At 53.9% G+C, this 19,854-nt stretch overlaps 9 protein-coding genes across 9 annotated transcripts; 3 read left to right on the forward strand and 6 right to left on the reverse strand.

Moving 5' to 3' along the window:
- Positions 1-487: 487 nt before the first annotated feature.
- Positions 488-2,474, reverse strand: CPAR01_10901 (cytochrome P450; the record flags this gene model as incomplete). The annotated part of the gene is made up of 9 exons (XM_060495161.1): positions 488-785; positions 870-950; positions 1,016-1,182; positions 1,237-1,380; positions 1,432-1,547; positions 1,612-1,760; positions 1,814-2,002; positions 2,071-2,203; positions 2,267-2,474. The coding sequence occupies 9 exons, from the start codon at positions 2,472-2,474 to the stop codon at positions 488-490; spliced, it is 1,485 nt and encodes a 494-aa protein (XP_060345509.1).
- Positions 2,475-3,321: 847 nt separating this feature from the next.
- Positions 3,322-3,822, forward strand: CPAR01_10902 (uncharacterized protein; the record flags this gene model as incomplete). The annotated part of the gene is made up of 1 exon (XM_060495162.1): positions 3,322-3,822. The coding sequence occupies one exon, from the start codon at positions 3,322-3,324 to the stop codon at positions 3,820-3,822; it is 501 nt and encodes a 166-aa protein (XP_060345510.1).
- A 1,060-nt stretch (positions 3,823-4,882) lies between these two features.
- On the forward strand, positions 4,883-5,872 carry CPAR01_10903 (ribokinase; the record flags this gene model as incomplete). The annotated part of the gene is made up of 1 exon (XM_060495163.1): positions 4,883-5,872. The coding sequence occupies one exon, from the start codon at positions 4,883-4,885 to the stop codon at positions 5,870-5,872; it is 990 nt and encodes a 329-aa protein (XP_060345511.1).
- A 250-nt stretch (positions 5,873-6,122) lies between these two features.
- On the reverse strand, positions 6,123-8,339 carry CPAR01_10904 (uncharacterized protein; the record flags this gene model as incomplete). The annotated part of the gene is made up of 6 exons (XM_060495164.1): positions 6,123-7,017; positions 7,067-7,166; positions 7,217-7,603; positions 7,650-7,686; positions 7,750-7,997; positions 8,096-8,339. The coding sequence occupies 6 exons, from the start codon at positions 8,337-8,339 to the stop codon at positions 6,123-6,125; spliced, it is 1,911 nt and encodes a 636-aa protein (XP_060345512.1).
- A 240-nt stretch (positions 8,340-8,579) lies between these two features.
- Positions 8,580-10,001, reverse strand: CPAR01_10905 (ubiquitin-conjugating enzyme; the record flags this gene model as incomplete). The annotated part of the gene is made up of 4 exons (XM_060495165.1): positions 8,580-8,708; positions 8,782-9,668; positions 9,758-9,852; positions 9,940-10,001. The coding sequence occupies 4 exons, from the start codon at positions 9,999-10,001 to the stop codon at positions 8,580-8,582; spliced, it is 1,173 nt and encodes a 390-aa protein (XP_060345513.1).
- A 686-nt stretch (positions 10,002-10,687) lies between these two features.
- On the reverse strand, positions 10,688-11,541 carry CPAR01_10906 (uncharacterized protein; the record flags this gene model as incomplete). The annotated part of the gene is made up of 2 exons (XM_060495166.1): positions 10,688-11,204; positions 11,384-11,541. 2 exons carry the CDS (start codon positions 11,539-11,541, stop codon positions 10,688-10,690), a joined length of 675 nt encoding a protein of 224 aa, XP_060345514.1.
- Positions 11,542-14,229: 2,688 nt separating this feature from the next.
- CPAR01_10907 (uncharacterized protein) lies at positions 14,230-14,505 on the reverse strand (the record flags this gene model as incomplete). The annotated part of the gene is made up of 1 exon (XM_060495167.1): positions 14,230-14,505. The coding sequence occupies one exon, from the start codon at positions 14,503-14,505 to the stop codon at positions 14,230-14,232; it is 276 nt and encodes a 91-aa protein (XP_060345515.1).
- Positions 14,506-17,513: 3,008 nt separating this feature from the next.
- CPAR01_10908 (uncharacterized protein) lies at positions 17,514-17,810 on the reverse strand (the record flags this gene model as incomplete). Its single annotated transcript, XM_060495168.1, has 1 exon — positions 17,514-17,810. The coding sequence occupies one exon, from the start codon at positions 17,808-17,810 to the stop codon at positions 17,514-17,516; it is 297 nt and encodes a 98-aa protein (XP_060345516.1).
- Positions 17,811-18,246: 436 nt separating this feature from the next.
- Positions 18,247-18,543, forward strand: CPAR01_10909 (uncharacterized protein; the record flags this gene model as incomplete). Its single annotated transcript, XM_060495169.1, has 1 exon — positions 18,247-18,543. One exon carries the CDS (start codon positions 18,247-18,249, stop codon positions 18,541-18,543), a length of 297 nt encoding a protein of 98 aa, XP_060345517.1.
- Positions 18,544-19,854: the final 1,311 nt, after the last annotated feature.

Raw genomic sequence — 19,854 nt, forward strand, 5'->3', positions numbered from 1 at the left:
TTCAGAATCCTGTTCAGAAATGGTGTCAGGCTCCGCATTATTGACGTGGACGTGGCTCCTCCAGTCGGTCCAGATGCAACATCGGCTATGTTGGCTTCAACAATTGTTCATTTGGTTTTCCTTGACTTGGCTACGAAAAGCAGCCGTCGCTGAGAGTAAGGTCTTGAACCTCAAAGCCACGACTTACTCAGTCGTCATTTAGATGCAAGGAATTTCCTATGCGTACTTTGAATGTCCAGGTTCCCCCTCGAAATCGACTGTGCACGGTTTCATCAACCCGAAGCCTAAAAGCTTAGTAAATGTGTGTTGGCATGAGGGCTAGACCGCCTCACTTTGTCTTTTGCTCTTCAAGAAGAGACCGACTGTCGCAGCAACTCCTGTGCCCTTTGGCTGCGTGGTATTATGGAGCATTCAAAATGTTCCGGATGACTAGCGGTTTGACGTCAGAATTCTAAAAGTTTTGACACTTATGGAGCAGCACACAAACTCACCAGGTTCCACCATTGGTGAAGGCAATCTTGGGCTCCATGACTTGGCCGTCTGGTCCGACTTTCTTACCAATCTTGAGAGTGGCAAGCATTGTTGCAACTGCTATCCAGACACTGTTGTCTGCCAGGAAGCGTCCAACGCAGACTCGGCGTCCAAAGCCAAACTGGCCAAGTGGCAAGGGCTCACCATGGCCTCCAGAAGACTCTGGTTGATATCTGTCCGGGTTGAAAGACTTGGGGTCCTTGTACACCCGCTCGTCCTGAGTCATTGCGCTTGAATTGAAGAAGACAATAGACCTGGGGAAAGCAGTCAGTACTTCCTTCTAGAAGCATGCAGCTTTTCGGCCCGTTGAGGGGTGAAAGGGGGGCAAGTGAACCTACCCTTTAGGGATGAACATGCCGTTATAGACGTCGTTCTCAAGAGATTTGTGGGGAATTCCTAACGGTGCCAATGGTGACCATCTGTTTCTTTCTCGTCAGAAGCTATCCCACGTGGGTCTCGACCTGAGTAGCAAGAGGAAGCTTACCGGTAGACTTCCTGAACGATATGGTCAATGTATGGGAGGGATGGCCTGTCTGAAAGATCGGGCAGTCTACCGAGCCCAACCACGCGCTCGATGCAGGCCTGCGCTTTTTCTTGAATCTCAGGATGGAGAACCATGTTCAAAACAAAGACGACCATGGTGGCCCAAGTCTGGTGCAAGTCAGAGTCAGCAGTGTATCAAATATCAGAGAGGAGCAAAGTTACCGTATCGGCCCCTGCGATGAAGATGGCGCCTGCTGCTCCCTTGATGTCGTCAAGTGTCCATTCATTGTCGAGTCCTCTCTTGGCGTTGGAGGAATAGGTTTCCAATAACCTATGTGCGAAGGAAGGGCTGTCCTTGCCGCGAGCCTTGACTTGTTAGTGCTGCGGGCATGGACTTGACTAGGAGCATACACTCACCAACTCTTCCTGCGCAACAGCAAATGGAACGTCATGCAACTTGCGTATAGCCCATCCCCATTCTCGCGCGAATTTCAGCGACCAGTCTCGAACTAGCCAGACGGGCAAATGACGAGCTAGAACAAAGGCCAACGTTACCAAAAGAGTGAGGGTTAGAATTGTGTTGCATCCGTAACTTACCAGGGGGAAAGATGTCGACGATGCTGTTGACGGGTGCACCACCATTTCCAGTTGCGTACATGGCATCTTGGGCAATCTTGACGTACGGGTCGTTATCCTCATGAACGTCAACTCCATAGCTCACTTTGAGGACGATAGCAACGGCGAATCTGGAATGGTCAGCTACGTATCAACAGTCAGCCAAAGCCTAGAAGCGGTTCACCTTTTGATGGACATTTGCCAGCTGTCAGGGTTGCTGACGATGCCATGAACGGATTTGCGGGCCTCGGCGACCTGCAGAGGGTACCACTGCCGGACATTGGTGTTACTGAAAGTGGTCTGCAGCAGCTTTCGGTGCATCTGCCAGCGGGGTCCGAAGGGCAGGAAGGTCAGCGTCTTGCCCCAGCCCATGCTAAGGAGGGGACAGCCTGCATCAGCATGCCGACAAGATAGCTCAGGGTCGAAGTCGGGGCGACTTACACCTCAAACAGAGTGAATCTGGGTCTGTCACAGTAGTTGGCCCCCCTACGATCGAGAAGATCCTTGGCAGCCTCGACACTGTTAAGCACCACGATGGATTGGCCGAGAGATTTGACGTGAATGACATCCGAGTCTATTATTACGTTAGTCGCGAAGAACTCTCAAAGAGGTGTATAGAGGGAGAAAGCAGACTCACCATACTTTCTTGCCCACTCTGCGTATGTTTGGGCAGTGTTCTGTTTGGGTATAACACGGAGGTGGCCGAGGAGAAACTCGCCCGGCGGACCCGGAGGTAATGGCGGATGGCCCCATGATGACCGCGGTCTTATCAAGATGAGGAGGACTACAATAGCTACACAAGCGGCTGTTGTAGTCCATGCTGAGGTGCTTTGGGTCAAGTCCATTGGAATTGTGAAGTTGGACAAGTCGAAGTTGGTGGGGTTAAGGGTCCGAGTCCACCAGCAAGAGAGGCAAGAGGAGTCCGGTGATGTGATTCCGGACAAACTTGCAACGAGCACAGAGGCCTGAGAATAAGGTAAAGAGCTGTTTTGAAGTCGGAAACAGACATCCAGCAAAGGAGAGCCGTCGAAGGTGAATGAAGTCGACGCTAAGGGCATGGAGCTTGGGCAACCGGTGAATAGGAAGCCGCTTATTCGTGAAAGACACGGGAAGAAGGCGGCCATCTGGGTCTAGGACATGGCCCTTGCCTACTTGGTCCAGGAGCGCATAAGAGTGCAGTGTCGTGTGTCGTGTGTCGAGCAATGGAAGGTGGAAGCCTTCCAGGATGGGAGACGGGGCAAGCACCTCTCCACTGATGACTGGAGGCAGAAATGGGAGAGAGAGCAGGAGCGTGCCTACCTTACGTTCTCAGACAGGCAGAGGCAGATGGGTAGTGAGGTAGTGGAAGGTAAGGGAAGGAAGGTACTTCTGTGACATAGAAAGGGAAGGCACGTCGCAAGTCACTCGTTCTCTTCTTGCCTTCTCTTGGTTTTGCTTTTCCCGGGCAGTTTCTTGAGTTGTTCAGGATGTTGGTGTTTGCTCTCGGTCTCTCTTGCTCTTTCCCATTCCGTCTCTGTCCCTTCACACACGCTGTCTCTCTCAAATAAGTCATTCATCCCATCTTGACCCAACAACATCTACACTTTTTCCTCCACACACACACCCACACATAGACACACAGACTCAGACACACACACATACGCACGCCGCACTCGCATTCCACACCAACACAACCCCGGCCTGGACCTAGGCATGACGGCGCGCCAAATGCAGCATGGCGTGGCGGGCGTGGGAGACAATAGGGGATCGAGTCTAACGGTATGCCGTATGCACCCTCAAAGTCTAATCCGGCGTAATGTCGTTCACTTCCACGTGTCGAACAGAACGAAACAAACGGTCGGTTCAAGCCGGCGCCCAAACCGGCGGTGTCAGCGGATGCCGAGTGCTGCACGGCAAGAACAGCGCAGCCATTCCGCCCATGGCGCCGAAAAGATGGCTGCTGCTCTAGTACTCTTTCATCTAGGCAGCGGAGGGGAGGCCGAGATTTGTTTGCTGGGTAAGGTACGGAGTACGGACGGGGACATCAAAGGTCCAGACCCTTCTCTCTCTCCCGTCTACGGAGCAAGGCATCCATGGATGGCTCCCCAGCAGCTGAAGATCCCGCCCGTCTCGGCGGACGTCCGGTGGCTGGTGGATGGACTGGAACTTCTGGAACTTCTGGAAGGTCTAGGAATGGACGGCAAGACAACCTGACAGGTTCCATTGCAACACCCGATCGGATTGAGCATGAACGGTACGGGTACGGAGTAAGGGGGTCGGATACGCTTCCACTAACCTTCCACTCCTTAAAAGGTGGCACCGTTCTTCGGCTCGGCTCTTTATTTGTGTATGTGCTGTGTCCGGAGTACCTGGCCCAGTGTGCCAGCCTCCCAACTGCGAACTCCCAAGGTCATAGGTGTCAGTCTTTTCGCCTTGTTTCGGCAAGGACTAGGGATGGAAAAATTGGGGAAGGGGGACATGTTAGGCATGGCATCTGTCTCTCTAACTGACTAAGGTAAGGTGTCGGGTTGAATCTCTCTTTATTCCTGCGGATAGACATCTTGTCAGAAACCGTATCGCGTTGCCACATCAAATCACTGCACAGCACTGGGCCTCAAACGACCTGATCGTGCTGACCAGAGCCAGTAGCGAGAAAAACTAGCCGACAGTGGACCCTGTCTTTTGTCTGTTTTCCCTGCTTTGACAGCTTTTTCTGTGGAAATTCTCCAGTAACGTCAACAACCCAAAGATGCACTATCTGCAAAGACTGCAAAGACTGGATCTCTTTCCGGTCCCTTCCGGTCCGTAGGGCCAATCCCTCGAGCAGGCCATGGAGAGGATTCCCACCCGGCCCCCCTGCAACATCACTCGGCTGCCCCTCCCACCCTTACGCTACAGAATTCCAACCGCGAACCTGGCAGCCAATGCCCCGCCAAGTGCATCATCATCCCACCTCCGTTGGCGTTGGCTTTGGCGGGGTCCTGTCACCGTTCGTCGGCTGGGAAAATTCAATGCCTCACATCCATTTCTCTGCCCCTCACCACCTGATCTACCGTTATCTCACCTCAGTACCCGAGCTGCATTCTTTCGCTCGGAAAGAGAGGCCTCTGTCTCATTAAGATACCCGATTGCGACCGCACGATCCGAATCATAAAATATCTCAGGTTGCCTTTTCAGGTTGTCTTTGACGTTGGCGACATCTTGATCATCTTCATCGCCGAGGAGAGAAAACACGAGAAACCGAACACCGAGAAAGAAGATCGAATTGCCAGAAATGGCTGCCACCAAGACCCCCCAGATCACCGTTCTCGGCTCCCTCAACATCGATTTGACCTCCTACGTCCCCCACCACCCCCTGCCGGGCGAGACCCTCACCTCGAACTCTGTTGTCATTTCGCCTGGAGGAAAGGGCGCAAACCAGGCCGTCGCCTGCGCCAAGCTCTCCCGCTCCCGCGAAGCCCCCAACGATGCCGCCGCCGAAACCGCCTCCGTCTCCATGATCGGCGCCGTTGGCAGCGACTCCTACGGCGACCTCCTCCTCAAGAACCTCGGCGAGCACGGCGTTCGCACCGATCGCATCGCCGTGGGTAGCGACCTCAAGACCGGCATGGCCATCATCGTCGTCGATGAACCCACCGGACAGAACCGCATCATCCTCGCTCCCGAGGCCAACCACGCCGTTACCCCCGAAAAGTTCGGCGCCCTCCCTGAGACCCTCGACCCCAAGCCCGACCTGCTGGTGATGCAGCTCGAGGTACCCCTCGAGACCGTCCTCGCCGCCCTCCGCTCCGCAAAGGCCGCCTCCGTCCCCGTCCTCCTCAACCCCGCTCCGGCACAGCGCCTCCCTGACGAGGCCTACGACGGACTCGCCCATCTCGTCGTCAACGAGACCGAGGCCGCCATCCTCTCCGGCTGCGACGAGTCCGAGCTCGACACCCCCGAGGGCCTCAAGCGCGTTGGCGAGTGGTTCATGGCCAAGAAGGTCAGCAACGTCATCATCACCCTCGGTGGCCGCGGCGTCTACTACGCCAACAAGGAGGGCGCTGCCGAGCTCATCGCCGCCCAAAAGGTCAAGGTCGTCGACACCACCGCCGCCGGCGACACCTTTGTCGGCTCCTACTGCGTTGCCGCCGTGACTGCCCAGGCCAAGGGTGTGGCTTTCGACATTTCCTCCGCCATCAAGAGCGCCAACAATGCGGCGGCTAAGACGGTCGAGCGTAAGGGCGCGCAAACATCCATTCCTTGGAGAGATGAGTTGCAGTAAAGGACGGCTGCATGAAATCGAGTAAAAAAGTAAAACGTAAAACCATAAAACCGTATACCAAAACAAAAACAAAGAAAAGCATTAAACATTCAGGCGTCAGCGGACAAAATCATAGTGAAAAGGGTGAATGAACACCATACGAATCGTAATTCGGGTGCTTCTAATTCGAATACTCTTAGACGCACACGTGTGTATGTATGCCTCCTACTCCTATAAACCAAGACTGAAAAAGCACAAGCTGCGAGCCCTCTCAAGACCACCAGCTCGTCCAACTCCAACGGCTGAATGACTTTCTTCCCCGGCCGCGAGGGGACTCTCCTCCATGCGCCTGTCTGTTCTCTGCTTCATGACCTTCATCTCGGGTGCCGGCGACTGAAGATGCCAAGCCTCTCAAAACGCCCGGGCCTATCGAGCGCGGGCTTCTCAATGCGGTCAAATGATTCGCAAACCTATTCTTGAATCCGGCTCCGGTTGCCGCCTCGCCGGGGCACGTTGCAGTTGATGGCCACCGCTTCCCTTCTTCCGCGACTTCTTCCGCGCGGGGCCTACCCCAGTCCAAGTCCACTGCCAACGTCCTCCGACGCCCGGCAGACCACCCATTGTACATTGCGTCTGGTATTCTGACTGTCACGTCTCTACCGAGGCTTGCCTCTCGCCTAGGAATTACCGGAGGGCTCAGCATATCCATTGGTTCGTCTCCCAAAGACAAGTCCATCCTGGACTTCGCCCTGAGGGGCCTCTGTGGTGATATACGATGAATCACATTACGAGCTTTCGATGGCCCCCAATTTCCAAGGATGATGCTCGCAATGGGATTATATGTTGGTGCTGGACTTGGGGACCATGGTGATCGGTGATTATGTTGCTTGACGACGGCCGTAGCAAACGTTTCTAGTTTTGTGCCGCCTTCTGCTATGTTGTCGATGATGTCATTTCGACTTTGGCAAAAGAATGCTGAATGGTTGTACTTGACCGAAACGCGTATATACTCGAGGTTTGAATCTCCTAACTGATATTCCAAGTCATCAATCAGCTCATCTGACCTGTGTTTGACATGGCCTTGTTGCGTAGCCACGGCAGTGGAGCGAGGCGATTTGACTAGGACTTGCGCGAGCAGCAGTACAATATCGTCATTACCTAGTGTTCTGTGCCACAATCAGACAATTATCAGAAACACCCGGTGAAAGTACTCACGTTTGGATAGGATTATCCCGAATTGTCTCAAGAATACAACTGTTTCCAAGCGGAACGATTTGGATATCCATGCTGTGAATACACCCATGCCTGAAAGGATCTAAGTTGATGTTAGCATGGAGATCAACATCGAAATTCACGTCTACGTACCTGTAGAAGATTGATCATTGAGTCTGCTCAGCAAGGCAGACTCATATTCAGCAGAGGTATCATCGCAGAGTAAGCCGTTGAGAGGCTGACACAATTGGCCTGAAACCTCGACGGCAACCCAGAAGCTTGCCGTGCTGCCATCGAGAGCCCTGATTTCTGGGGTGATACGAATCTTCGGTACGAGCACAAGGGAGCTATGAGACGTGTTTCTCTCTCCTGAAATATTTGAGTGATATGAAGTGCTTGCTTGAGCAGCCAGAGACGAGTTACTAGAAGACCGCATAAAATTAGAAGCACCGCGTTGTGGTGCTTGGGATACTGCCTCAAGGCCATCATCGAGTGGCCCAGGAATAGCATATGAAACGAATTTATCCCAAGCTGGTGGTCCTGATTGAGATCAGCAAGTGTTATTCAATCTCAAATCCAGACTCACGATGCGCTTGTGGCCGTCGGCTGGGTGAAGAATGTTCCTAGCCACCATTCTTCGAACGAGGCATCTTCCCGGTCCCATGGTTCACTCGCCTCTTCCTCACAACGAGTGGCTCGCCAAACGGTCCCGAGACACCGTCTACACCCTCGTCAGTCTCGACAACTGATCGCGAGCCGCTTGCATCTCCTCGGAACTCCCCTCCAGAACCACGCCCGAGTCTCTTGAGAACCTTGAGCGGCTGCGGGACTTCGGGACCGCCCCTCTCCGATCCGTTCTCCGCCTTGTCGGCGAGAAACTCCAGCTCAAACGACTGGCCCTCGAGGGATGCCATGTCTCGGGTGGCGGCTGGATCTGGACCGTGGTAGTAATGGCCTGTTGGGGCACCAAGGCTACCTCGTGGATGCCGCGCCGGATCGAAGGTGTCGGCGTGTCCTGGTACGTCCTGAGACTTTCGAGATCCGGCCACGAGTCGGCGTAGTGTAGCGTGTTGATTGCGAGGCTGGTGGTGGCGCTGTCGTTCGATTTGACGCGTCGGAAGCCGAACCAGCGTCTCGCCGGTTTGGGTTCGATGGCACCGGCTGCGTCCCTGAAGTTGCGTGAGATGAAGCGGGCGGTGAAGCCTGCGATGAGTAGCATGGGTACGACGGTGACGAGAACGATGAGAACTGCGGCTACGGGAGTTGAGAGGCCCATAGTCGAAGTAACAAGAGGGTAAGTAATGTACGTGATGATCTGACGTCTTGGAATGATGATCTATTATTCGGGGGCCATTGAAAAGTTGTATGTAGTAAGGCTATGTGGAAGAGGAGAATGTACCTACGCAGGCAAGTCTACATCCCATCCGCTACAGGGAAAGGTGAACGTGCATGCTAGGTGAGCTAGGTAATGTCATGAAGTTTTAGAGGTAGTCGCTTTCAAGCAAAGTCAAATCCGTCATTCCGACGCAGGCACGCCCTGCATGCTTCTACGTTCTTCAGGTGTCGCCGGGCTGCTTCCCAGTGTACGCTGCAAATTTTCTCTCACAGCGTCCACGTCGCCTTCCTCCATTGCAAGGAAGTTGATCTGTTGTCATTCATGGTCAGCAGCCGTCCTAGGTCCATGGTTCACGCATCTGAAGAGAAGAAAGGTCACTCACCAGGTCATCCCCACCCGACGTCGCCCCGTACAAGACCGCCTCAGACAGGGACGTCGCGATGCCTTTCTGTACTCTATCCTCCCAAACGCCTTCCCAATTCCACTCCCCAGGCTTTCTGGAGACGGAAGGCGCACTACCGATAGGTTTCCTAACAATGGAGTGAACACTCCCGCTGGTGGAAGGCTTCCTCTCAGGCAGCGGAGGCGGCGCCTCCTCCACCTTTTCTTCCCCTTCCGCTTCGCCTTCCTTCTTCTCCTGAGCACCATCAGCAGCCTCTGCCACTTTGTCGCTCTCTTGCTCCTTTTCACTCTTCTCCTGCGGTACCGGATCGCCAGGGAAACTCTTGCCCGTCTGTCGCTGACGTGTCCGCCACGCATGCCACGCGCCAGGGTTTCCCGCAGCTTCGAGAGGCACCGAGTCTAGCACCTTTTCGTCATCGAACGTGCTCCGGATATATCGCAAGACCTCGTACGTGGAGACCTCTCGCCTCGAAGTGTCGAGATACCCAGGCCGTCCTCCGAGAGGCGTCGCCTTTGAGCTCGGCGTCGACGTAGTGCTGGATGGCCCCCCACCGCCTCTGGCAGGCGTCGCGGGCGGTTGTTGTTGCTGCTGGCCGCTGACCTGTCGGCTCCCCGCGTTGCTTTTGCTGCCCCGCCCAAACCAAGCGGGAAACCCATGTCGTAGACTGAAACCTCCGGGCGGTAGGCGCTCTGCGTCGGTGGCGCTTACCGTGCCGTTGTCCTGAATGTCGGTGGTGTACATGTACGTGGTTAATGGTGTGATTAGGGGGTGGAAAATGTCTGTTGAAAAAGTGACCAGTGGCGGTAGTCGAGGATATGTGTCTGGGAACGAAATCTGAAATCTTAGGATAGCCGTAGCGTAGGGTCCTGCGAATAAGTCTCAGTCTTCTCTCCGTTCCTCTCTTCACTCTGGGTCTTCCTCTCTCATCGTAAATAAAGTCCGGGGGCTTCCATACCGTGCCTCACAAACATGACGCCGGACCATAGCATCGGGTCTCCTGGCGTCAAGCTCACAAAGACCCCCTCCGGACAAGCCTGCTTCAGGCCAGCACTAGTGTACAGAGGTTAGCAACTTGCACGCTTAAATCAGACCTCAGGGGGTGACGCTCGATGGGGTCTGGGTTTGGGGGAAACTCACAATTCGGCCAGGAGGTGCTGTCGCCGCAACGACGGCATGCTGCCCATCCGTAGACTCGCCATTTTTTCTTATAAATAAAGCATCAAAAATAAGGGCTTGATGAGGATGAATGTGCCGCGATGAGAGGAAGCCCGTCTTGAGACATTGAACAATGTCTCATTCATGCGTGAAGCAAGGGCGGTCATGAAAAGCGGTAAGAAATTCTGCCGACCCAATTCCTTATCGTGATAAGCGCAATCTTATCTTATCGGTGATAGTGAGGGCTGTTTTCACCCCACCTCCACTGTACGTCACAAGCTACCCCGCCAAAAAGTGCTCACGGCAGGTGTAGCGATCTCGGTCATCTCGGCCGTCGCGTCGGCGTCACTCTTGTCGAGGCTGGCGGCTCGGGCGGAGAGAAATTTCAGTGGATGAGGCGTGAATTACTGAGTTCTCAATTTTCTGTGTATACGAGGGTTCGCGAATCGCAACGTGATTCGGCCATGCACACAACAATGACGTTTGGGCAAAAGGAAACCCCACGATGGCATCGATCCATTCAGAAATAGAGGGGTAAAATTTTGGTCTCATGATTTATTCACATCCGAGAGTTGATATCCCAATATGCAGGTGACTGATGCTCGTCACTCTTACAGCCCTGGCATCTTTGTGCCACGTTTACGTGTAGCCCCCCAAAGCAGTGATGCCTTCGAAGGGATGAATAATGACTTGCGCGAGAGGCTTGCGCGAGATGCTTCTTACTGGGCCATTATTTCCCGAGGCGGGCCTCGATCTTGCCCTTCTCCTTCGCCTTGATCTCGGCCAACTCCTCCCTGGTACTGTCGAATCTCGCGTTCACCTGGTTGAAGGGATTCTCCGGGCTCTTCTCAAACTCCTTTCTAATCTTGTCCTTCTTCTGCTGCTGACGCAGGCCCTGGCCCGAGCCGTCGTCCTCCATCTCCTTGAGCCGACGCTCCTCGAATGCTGCGTACGCCGCCTTGAAACGTCGCTCGGGGTGGCGGTCAATCTTTGCGTTGTTGTCGGAGCCTGTGAGGGAGAGGGCGTCGAGGGCGTTGTCGATACCGGTGGCGTTGAGCGCGGCAAGCGAGCCTCCGCTCTGATCGCCGTCCAACTGTGACAGATCGAGCCCACGTGTTTTCTTGACGGCCGTCTTGTTGTTCTTGGGTCCAGTCCGTCCGGGGGTGTTGGCCTCCTCCTCTTTCAGGAGCGCATCCTTCTCGGCCTTCTTTCTGGCTGCTTCTGCCTTCTTGGCGGCTTCCGCTTCCCTAAAAGATGGATGATGCGGTCAGCCATGGCACTGGGTTGGTTTCCTCTCTGTGGGGTACTGGAGATCTCGAGAGATGGGGAAACGTGATGCATGGAAGCCGGTGGTGTCACATGTGGGGCACCACATCGTGGCGGCCGAGGGGAGGTTGCCGTAACGTTGTTCGTGACTCCTACTCACTTCTTTCCAGCTCCCTTGGCGCCCTTGCCCCAGTCAGCGTCTTCAACGGCAGCCCTCTTCGCGTCCTCGGCAGCGGCCTTCTGTGCAGCAGCGTCGGCCTTACGGGCGTTCCCGGCAGCCTTTTTGCTATTCTCACCTGCTCCCTTCTTGCCAGCCATGTTGTCTCCTTGTGATGCTGGGTGTTTGGTTCGGTCACTGGTCGGCGATATGCGCGATATGCGATGCGATGCGATGCGCGGGTTTGCAACAGTCGTCCGTATGCGTGTGCTTTATGTAAGGTAGTTTGCTTCTCTGTATGGCCGCGTGCGTGGTTCGTGTCTAGTGCCCGGGATGTTGCAGTCGAGCAAGTGGTGCGTGTGAGGGATGTTGTGAAACCCGAGGGGAGATGGGAGAGGGGAGAAAACTAGTTGGATGTCGTTGTCTCCTCCGCAGACCTATGGGCTAAATGGAGAATGGGTAAAGCGGAGCGGAGCGTGAGGGAGGTAAGGCAGCGTAGCGTTGGACCCTCCGTGTTCACTGGTGTAAGGTGGTGTAAAGTAGCTAGGGCCGGTGCGGCGGTCAGGGATGAATGGGGCGAGGTCGTCAAAAGAAGCTGGCGGGAGGGTGGTGGACAGTGTAAAAGCCGGTGATTTGGACGGTACCTACCTTGAGGTAGGTAGCCGGGTCCTTTTCCAATAAAGGTACCTCGGACTAGTACCTCTGGCAGGTCTTGTTTCCAGGCTCTTTTCATCCGATGCAAATTGTGGCTCTCAAGCATTGGATGGCCGGGACAGATAGCCTCTACCAGATTTGGAGACGGCGACCAACAGACACGATCGCTCGAGGACTCGGTGCGTAGGTAGCCACAGCATGGCTTTAGGGGTATGCAAGCAGCTACAACCTCGTGTTTTCCAGCTACCTCATTCTACTTCATCTACTCATGTCGTACGGATTCAAATGTCATGTCGAACCGAGGGAGTTGAAGCAGCGAGTCCCTCACACAATGAAGGTATCTCGGTGATGAAATCGCAACCGAGGTACAGTGTCGGTCTTTGTGCAACACACCGTGCGGGCGATTGTGGGGACAGCCCGTCACCCCGTTTGCAAACGTGCGTCACACCATACGACTGACTGACTACCTACCTGACTTACCTTACGGAATACCTACATATTCATTCGTACCTACCTATCCGTATTACTTACCTACCTATACACATCCATAAACACCTACCTTACCTTATATGGATACTTTCCCTTCAAGCTATTGGCACATGTAAAGTAAGGTAGGCAGCTACATATTATACGCCGCGCATGGCAGCATCGCCTGTCGTCCTCCCCGACCATCTAAATCCTCATTAGCACAGCATTCGATAACTCGCACGCACGAGGCAAGATTGAGTAGGCCGGCATCGATGTAAGTTACTCGCCGTTAGATTACTCTCTTTCTCTCTACTCCTCTCTTTACCGGTCCCTATAAACGGAACGAAAGCCGGATAGCGTCTTCCGTATCCCCCGACCATTGTTTGAACAGATCGAGTCATATCCCTTCGTTCCGCCTGTCCAACGCCAATCTATCCGATCCAGTCCATTCATTGGGCATGAAGCGTCTTTCATTGTGCTACTCAAATCAACATCCCGTGTTTGGTGAGCTTACATTGATGCATGTCTTCGCGCCCCCTTCGCGTCTTCTTCCGCGCCCTCGCACAAACATGTACCAGGGACCTAATCACCACGTACCGAGCTACTCATGCCTGTGCTTTCACCGAGTTGACACATCAGCCACTCAGAGGGAGCTTCGGTGAACATGACCTGCAGTACCCTGCCCTTTTCGGTATCGAGACCTGCCGTCGTAGGTCCGTCCAGTTGTGCCACGTGCCACTTTCTTTCTGGAGGCTTAGAGCTTGCAGGAATTGAGACGTTGCTAAGTCTGGCAGCTTTTCATACGTTTTCCCAGGGTTGTCTTTAGTGACTGGACGATTGACCCTGGAAATAGATCTGTCCCAGGCTCATCGGACCGCGCCTGCGTAGTGAGTCCCTTGGTGCTAATGCAGTGTTGCCTCTTCACCACCACAAGCCTGACTCTCTGTCGCCAACGTCAGGAATGGAATCTTCTGTTCTTCTGTTACACAAGAATGCGCAACCATAGTTCGTTGGTTGGTTCCGCAGCAAATAAGTGGGCGATAACCAACCGGAACCCAGCGGTTACATCTACACAGCAAAGGTCACACTGTCCTTCCTGGATCATACCCGCTGTGACAGAGTACTAATGGCGATCAATGTACGGATAACGTGCATACGCCCAACCTTTGCATTATGTGGGTTGCTAGAGAGGCAGGCGGATGTTTACCGAAGGTGCGTCCAATGTTATTCTCGGCAAGATATATGCCACAGTGAGTGATGAAGTACACCAAATAGGCAGCATACACGGCACAGGTTGCTGTCTGAACGCTGTGCAGTTAATCCCCTGATGCTTCCTTTGTAAAAAAAGATTTCCCTGACAAAATAGGAAAACAGAACGAGTAGGAATATACTAGAGCGCGAGCAGAGACAAATGCGACTCGATTCTTGGAGGTGCAAACGACGGTCCAGCTCGCCATCACACATCTTCAAATCCATTTCAGGTGTCTTCTATCAGTGATATTATGCCGCGTGTCTCTGTCTCCAGGGTTGTCAATATATCACGGCTCCTTGTGTCCACGTCAGTCCTCCGGTCTGACGTGTCCGCGGTGTTGTGGTGCTGTGTCGACGATTGACCACACGGAAGAGCGCCTGGCAAAGACTCCACGACCTTCAGCATCCGGGGGGGGGGGGGCAGAATAAGATTCCTGTCGGTACGGAGCAGAAGTTCCAGAATAGTCTCGGATAATTCAAACACTTTCACCCCTGAGCCTTGTGAAGGGTGGCTCGAAAGCTTCTATGGCCCGGCCCGTCAAGGTCTGTTGTCTAGGGCTGACCAACCGTGGCATATGCCTTGATCTGAACTTCGGTGAGTCAACGGGCGAACCACCCCTATGAGCAGGGTTCAGAACGTCGTCAACCGTATTGAGGCTCACGGTTCCCTGGGCTGACAATGAACTTTGCTGCGGTCTAATCAGCGGTGTAAGCAAGTAATCACTGGCTCTAGGACCTGGAGTGGGACCCATGGCAGCCACGTATCGTAGCAACCGTAACGTCACCTTGTTGTTTCCCGTGAAGTATTGAGCACAGAGGCATCCGGACGCCCCGGACCCCCTAGTCGACCACGGGAGTGCTCAAGGGCAGTTAGCCACCCATTTGGAGTTTCCAAGGTCAAGCATGGATGCCAAGTTGAGAGAGCAAGGCGACCTTAGCCAGGTTTGTTGCTCTTAGCCGGGCAGCCTGCGGGGATAATTGCACGACGTCTGGTCGTGACAATAGTCGTATGACGTGACGCCATCCTTTCCCCAGGCGCTTGACATCACCTGCCAGGCTTGAAGAATAGTTGTTGGATGTCTTCATATCTGTACACTCGCGGACTGACGGAACCAAGAAGCACGTGTGGAATACGGAGTTGGCCTTCGAACCCTGTTAGGATATAGTTTGAGCCCGGAAATTCCGCTCCTAGGGAGCAGGCTAGGATGCCAAGTCCCCTTGCTCATCCTGCTGGCTCTGGTGTAGGCCACCCTTGCAAACCCCCAGCTCACGGTGTCAATGTAAGAAAAGAGATGGGCTTGCAGGCGGTGAGAGATCTACAGGGCTGTAACGAGTTGGTAAGTGACATGTCATATATTGATTACGGGGAAAACTTACCAGGGGGGCGCGCGCGCGCGCAGAACCCAATGTGGGAGTCAAGCTTTAAGGCTTCCAGCCTAGTGATTCTGCGGTGGAGAAGCACCCCCTTTCCTAGGTAGACAGAGCGAACCCTGTTTCTGGCGACCTACCGAGCCGGTGAGTCGACTGACCGAAGGTGAGTACGGACTACTTGTTCCTCTTTCATGTGTCTGAACAAGGATTCCTGAGCCGACAGTTGCACAGACTCCAATCATCAGCAAAAAGCAAGCGTTCGAAGAGTGTAACGCCAGAGCTCAAAGGCATGAAAGGTTTGCGGCGAGGGCTACCTAGCCAGGATCAGCTGATGCCCGTGGGTATGGTCAACAACATAATTCATTTCCTTTTCCAAGGTCGCTAACAAGACAAGGCTCGCGCTCCTCCAGCAGATCAGTACTCAGCAGACCCTGCATTATTGTAGATATGAAGCTGAAACTCATTCGCCATGTATATCTGCACTGAGGAGTTAGCTGATACAGCTATGGGGACATTGAGAAGCTAGGAGGACAGACACGTGCATCTAATCAATCGTCTTACACTCAAGGTATACTCTCATGCGCATGAGGTGCCACGAAGGTTCTTTTATATATATACATATATATAAAAAGCTAAACTCGCCGTGAGCTGAAGAGTGTGCCTAGCTTATAGTCAACGAAACACATCATCTCAATGGGATGAGGTGCATCCAATTCGTACATACCCCAGCTCGAACATTGAAGTAAGCAGCTGGCAAAAAGAATTTGTGAAAAAGATGCGTGCCAACCCTTGTACAATGGAGTCAAACCATAGCAACTCCCCGGCGTGGGCTCGAACCACGAACCTCCAGATTAACAGTCTGACGCGCTAGCCAATTGTGCCACCGGGGATACTCGAAACGAGTCAGCAAGGAAGGGACCTGGATCGTGGACACCGCGTCGTTTCCGGCGCATATGCATGGCGGAGCTTCGTCACTGCTCAGATTTTGAAATGTGCTCCAGGGTTAGGGCGTTTTTGAAGCGGGAACTTGTCGTGGACGGCATCGGGCCGCCCCATAGAAGTGGGTAGTAGTCAGTGCTGCAGACCAAAACTATGCTAACTGCAGCAGCAGATTGCTTGGTCGCATCATGAGATACATCCCACGATGTTGACATTTTGTTGCCAGATGTTGGGACAGGAAGATGACTCAGTCGTCTAGGAAGCACCGGCGCCCTTATTGACGAAACTCAATACTGACCCGGAGTGATACTGCAAGGGTTGCCTACATTCGGGCCAGGTTTGCGAAAGTTACCAGGCTCGGAATTCGTGGCTCTTCGGTGTGCAGACCAGCCTAGTAGACATAGCAATTGCGCTCCTCGAGATGGGGGCCTGGGCGTCGTCTGTATGCCCTGAAAAATGGCAGATCGTAACATGATCTGATGGAGAGCCAGTAGATCGAGTCGAAGCAGGAGCCAGCTGCTTACGCCTCAAGAAAGCAAAGCAACTAGCACAATTTGAGAATATTGGGCAGCAAGTGGAAGGGTGCCATGATGCGAAATGGTACCATGTCGGAAGTGATGGTGTTGTTTGAGGCAAGCGCCTTCGTGCATCCAGGTTAGAACGTCTGAAAGCGGCGGCAGAAGCCGACCCCAGAAGAGGTATCTCGCAGTCCAACGCCTGAATGCGAGCCGTCCCTCAAGCGTTCCTTTTGTGTGAAGGGCTCGGCGGTGATGGACATGATGCATACTGGTGGGTGACGGGGTGGTCTTGGCGTTGTTTGTCGAGGTAGCGTGACCTTTAATTAGCAAGCCAGCAAGCAGTCGAGAATGGGGGCCAAAATGCCATGTTGCCAGTATGCTGTAGCTCGAAGTTTGACTTGACTTCTGCCGTCGATGCAGACGGATGCCGGGGGTGAGTGCAGGGATACCGTATACTCACTTCACGGATAAGGCGTTTGATAGCGTGATCAAATCAAGGGATGAACAGCTTAGCTCAGCCCGTATGCAATGAAGTGCGGGATGAGATGCGACTCTGGGTGTGAGGATACTTGGATCAACGGCCGGTTTTCGGTTCGAATGGTTTGATGTGCTTTGGGCACGCACAGTGACAGCCATGCAGATTGGCTAGCTGGCAGGCGAGAGTGGGCGAGTAAAGGTGGCCGAGGAGGGGATTGGGTAGTATCAACACACCGAGTTGACGGTCACTGTAGGTCCCCTTGCAGGCCTCGCAGGTATCGCGAGAGAATGACGGGCCAGCGAGGCGGTAGGCGGAGAACGGCATACGGCATGCGGCGACATGCTTGATGCTGCGGCCCAAGAAGGAAGACTGATCAGGTGATGTTCTGCAAGACATTAGTTCGTGATATGACAGACGCAGATCACGAGTTACCTGGCAGGACAAAGGTCTCAGCTTATTGACTTTTGCCGAACAGCTGGCCAATGTAGGGATGACAAGCAAGTGCCCATCTTGGCAGAAGCATGGGAAAGAAGAGCGAACGACTGCAGGACAGGGAAGAAGGCAGCCGTCTCCTGCAGCAACTGATGCCCACTGCATTGTTTTTTCCCTTTCTTTCATTTCTGAGCATCTTGAGGCATCGAGATGAGGCGGTAAGCTGCAGGAAGGCAACAGTCGGAAGGCAGATCGAAGGTCGGGGAGGATTGAGGACAGGTAAAGAATCCCGACTGAGGGTGGATCCCACTGAGGGCATTCGCAAGCTGCACCAAGGCCAAGGTTAGCTTGGTCCGCGTTGGTAGAAGATTGCCGAGAAACATTCCCGTCCTCGGCTGTGTCTTCCCACGTAGTTCATGCTGGAAACTGGGGGCACCTGTGGTGTTGTACTAAGGCATTGATCGCATGCGCAGAACGGCAAACGGCTGAAGGGTCAGAATCGAAACACCCAGAACGCCTTTGAACAAGGACATGCGGTCAAAATCATCTTCAGGAATGAAAGTGAGGTTAGGTGGGTTGAGTCGATGTATTCGCGTGTACTCCGTACCTGGATACCTTTCCAAGTGCTTCGTGCCTGCCTTGTCCACTTACACCGACGTACCCAGTACCCCATGTCTTAGGTAAGCTGGGGGGGGGGGGGTCTTGGGGAAAGCCTCGAAGGACTGGAAAGACTCGGGTGGGAAGGAGGGGATGGTATGTACATCCTCCCAAGCTGGGTACCTTTACCGCACCAAAGGTATCCGCACCTCAGCCAAACATGGAATGAGACTCTGATCTCTGCTTCCCTTTTTTTGTGCTCCTTGCTTTTTCCAAAGGCACATGGCCTTAACGACCCGCGATCTTCGCATACAACGTGCCTTCCTTCTGCTTCGCGCAGCATGATCCCATACATACGAGGCAAGATGCGCTGCGTGTCTATTGATGTTTTTCCTAATCTCAGGCAGGTGTGTTTGTGCAGATTCGCTGTCTTGGGCAGGTGCTGCTGCACCTGAGAAAACCACGACCCAGCCATTACCAGCGCCAGCATCAGCTACGCTTGCGTATCTGCATGTTCTATTGTCTGCGTGTCTAAGTTTGTGAGCTTCCTGCCCACAAGAAGAAACGTGTAAGTGGCAGGTCCACCGTCCAGGCAGAAAAAGACCAGTCAAGGATTCAGGACGGGACGTTACGTGCGTACGGCTGGTTCCTAGAGTCTACCCATACTCCCGTCCTTGTCGAACCCGTTGCCTCACCGACTGCATCCAAGTTCGGGACCCCAAAGAGACGCATCTCGGATCGACAACCACGGCTAAGAAGGGAACGAAGTCGTGTTATGCAACAGAGTGAGAAAACCAAACGGCACGACAAAGGCGGGCGGGTCGCAGAGCGGAGGAAAAAGGAAGTGGTCGAGGCGGAGAGAAGAGAACATTTTGGCCCGCAAGGCGGCTTGCTAGGTTGCCAGAGCGGAAAAAGCAACGTTGTCAGTCTCGGTCAACCCTACATCACTCCTTGCGCATCACGCCCACCGCCAATCTCACCCTTGGACGTATGCTTCCTTTTTCCGCTCATCGATTTCCTTTTCGCCAACAGCATTCTCCCACCACCGCCTCAGACTATGCCACCCACATCTCACCTGCCGACCACTGGGCGAAACCAAAGTCGATGGGTATCCATACCGCTGTGGTCGGAGCCATTTCTTCATGCCCAAGTCTTGAGTCTCTTGACCGATTCTTATCGGCCCGCACCCCTCAGTGGCCGCCTGGTTGTTGACCCAAGAAAGTCAATCGCCAATCGACACAACTGAGACAGACCCTCCGGATCGACGACAACTGACATGACAGAGAACACAGACAAGACAGCCTGTCAGGACTGAGACATGCCGACCTTGACTGCCCATCAATCAAGCCATCAGGCCCCATTTGAAGCACAACCTACCTGCAAAGCTCAGAGTCCAACGCGACAGCTGATACAAACGCACCTGTAAATTACGCACTACCTACGCAACACTTACACCCAAAGACCTAATCCCCAGGTTGCAGCAGCCGCCTGCTCCAGCCTCCAGCATCGTCTACCCGCTGTGCCCGCTGTGCCCGCTTCGCCGCGCACAACGTACAGCATGACCTCGATGCAAGCATTGGTACATGCAGCCCGCAGTTTCCAGTCAATTGGGACGGGAAGGACGGGACACCACATCGTGGCACGCTTCCGTCCTCTGAGGATACGGATACGTTACGCAACAAAGCTTGGGGCTCCGCTCGTGCTCGCGCCGCCTCTCCGACTTGGAAGTCGTCTCGCCTTTACGCGAAGTGATCACCGTGGGAAAT

The sequence above is a fragment of the Colletotrichum paranaense genome, assembly GCF_030867605.1.
Source record: "Colletotrichum paranaense strain IMI 384185 chromosome Unknown Scaffold_9.1, whole genome shotgun sequence".
Lineage (NCBI taxonomy): Eukaryota > Fungi > Ascomycota > Sordariomycetes > Glomerellales > Glomerellaceae > Colletotrichum > Colletotrichum paranaense.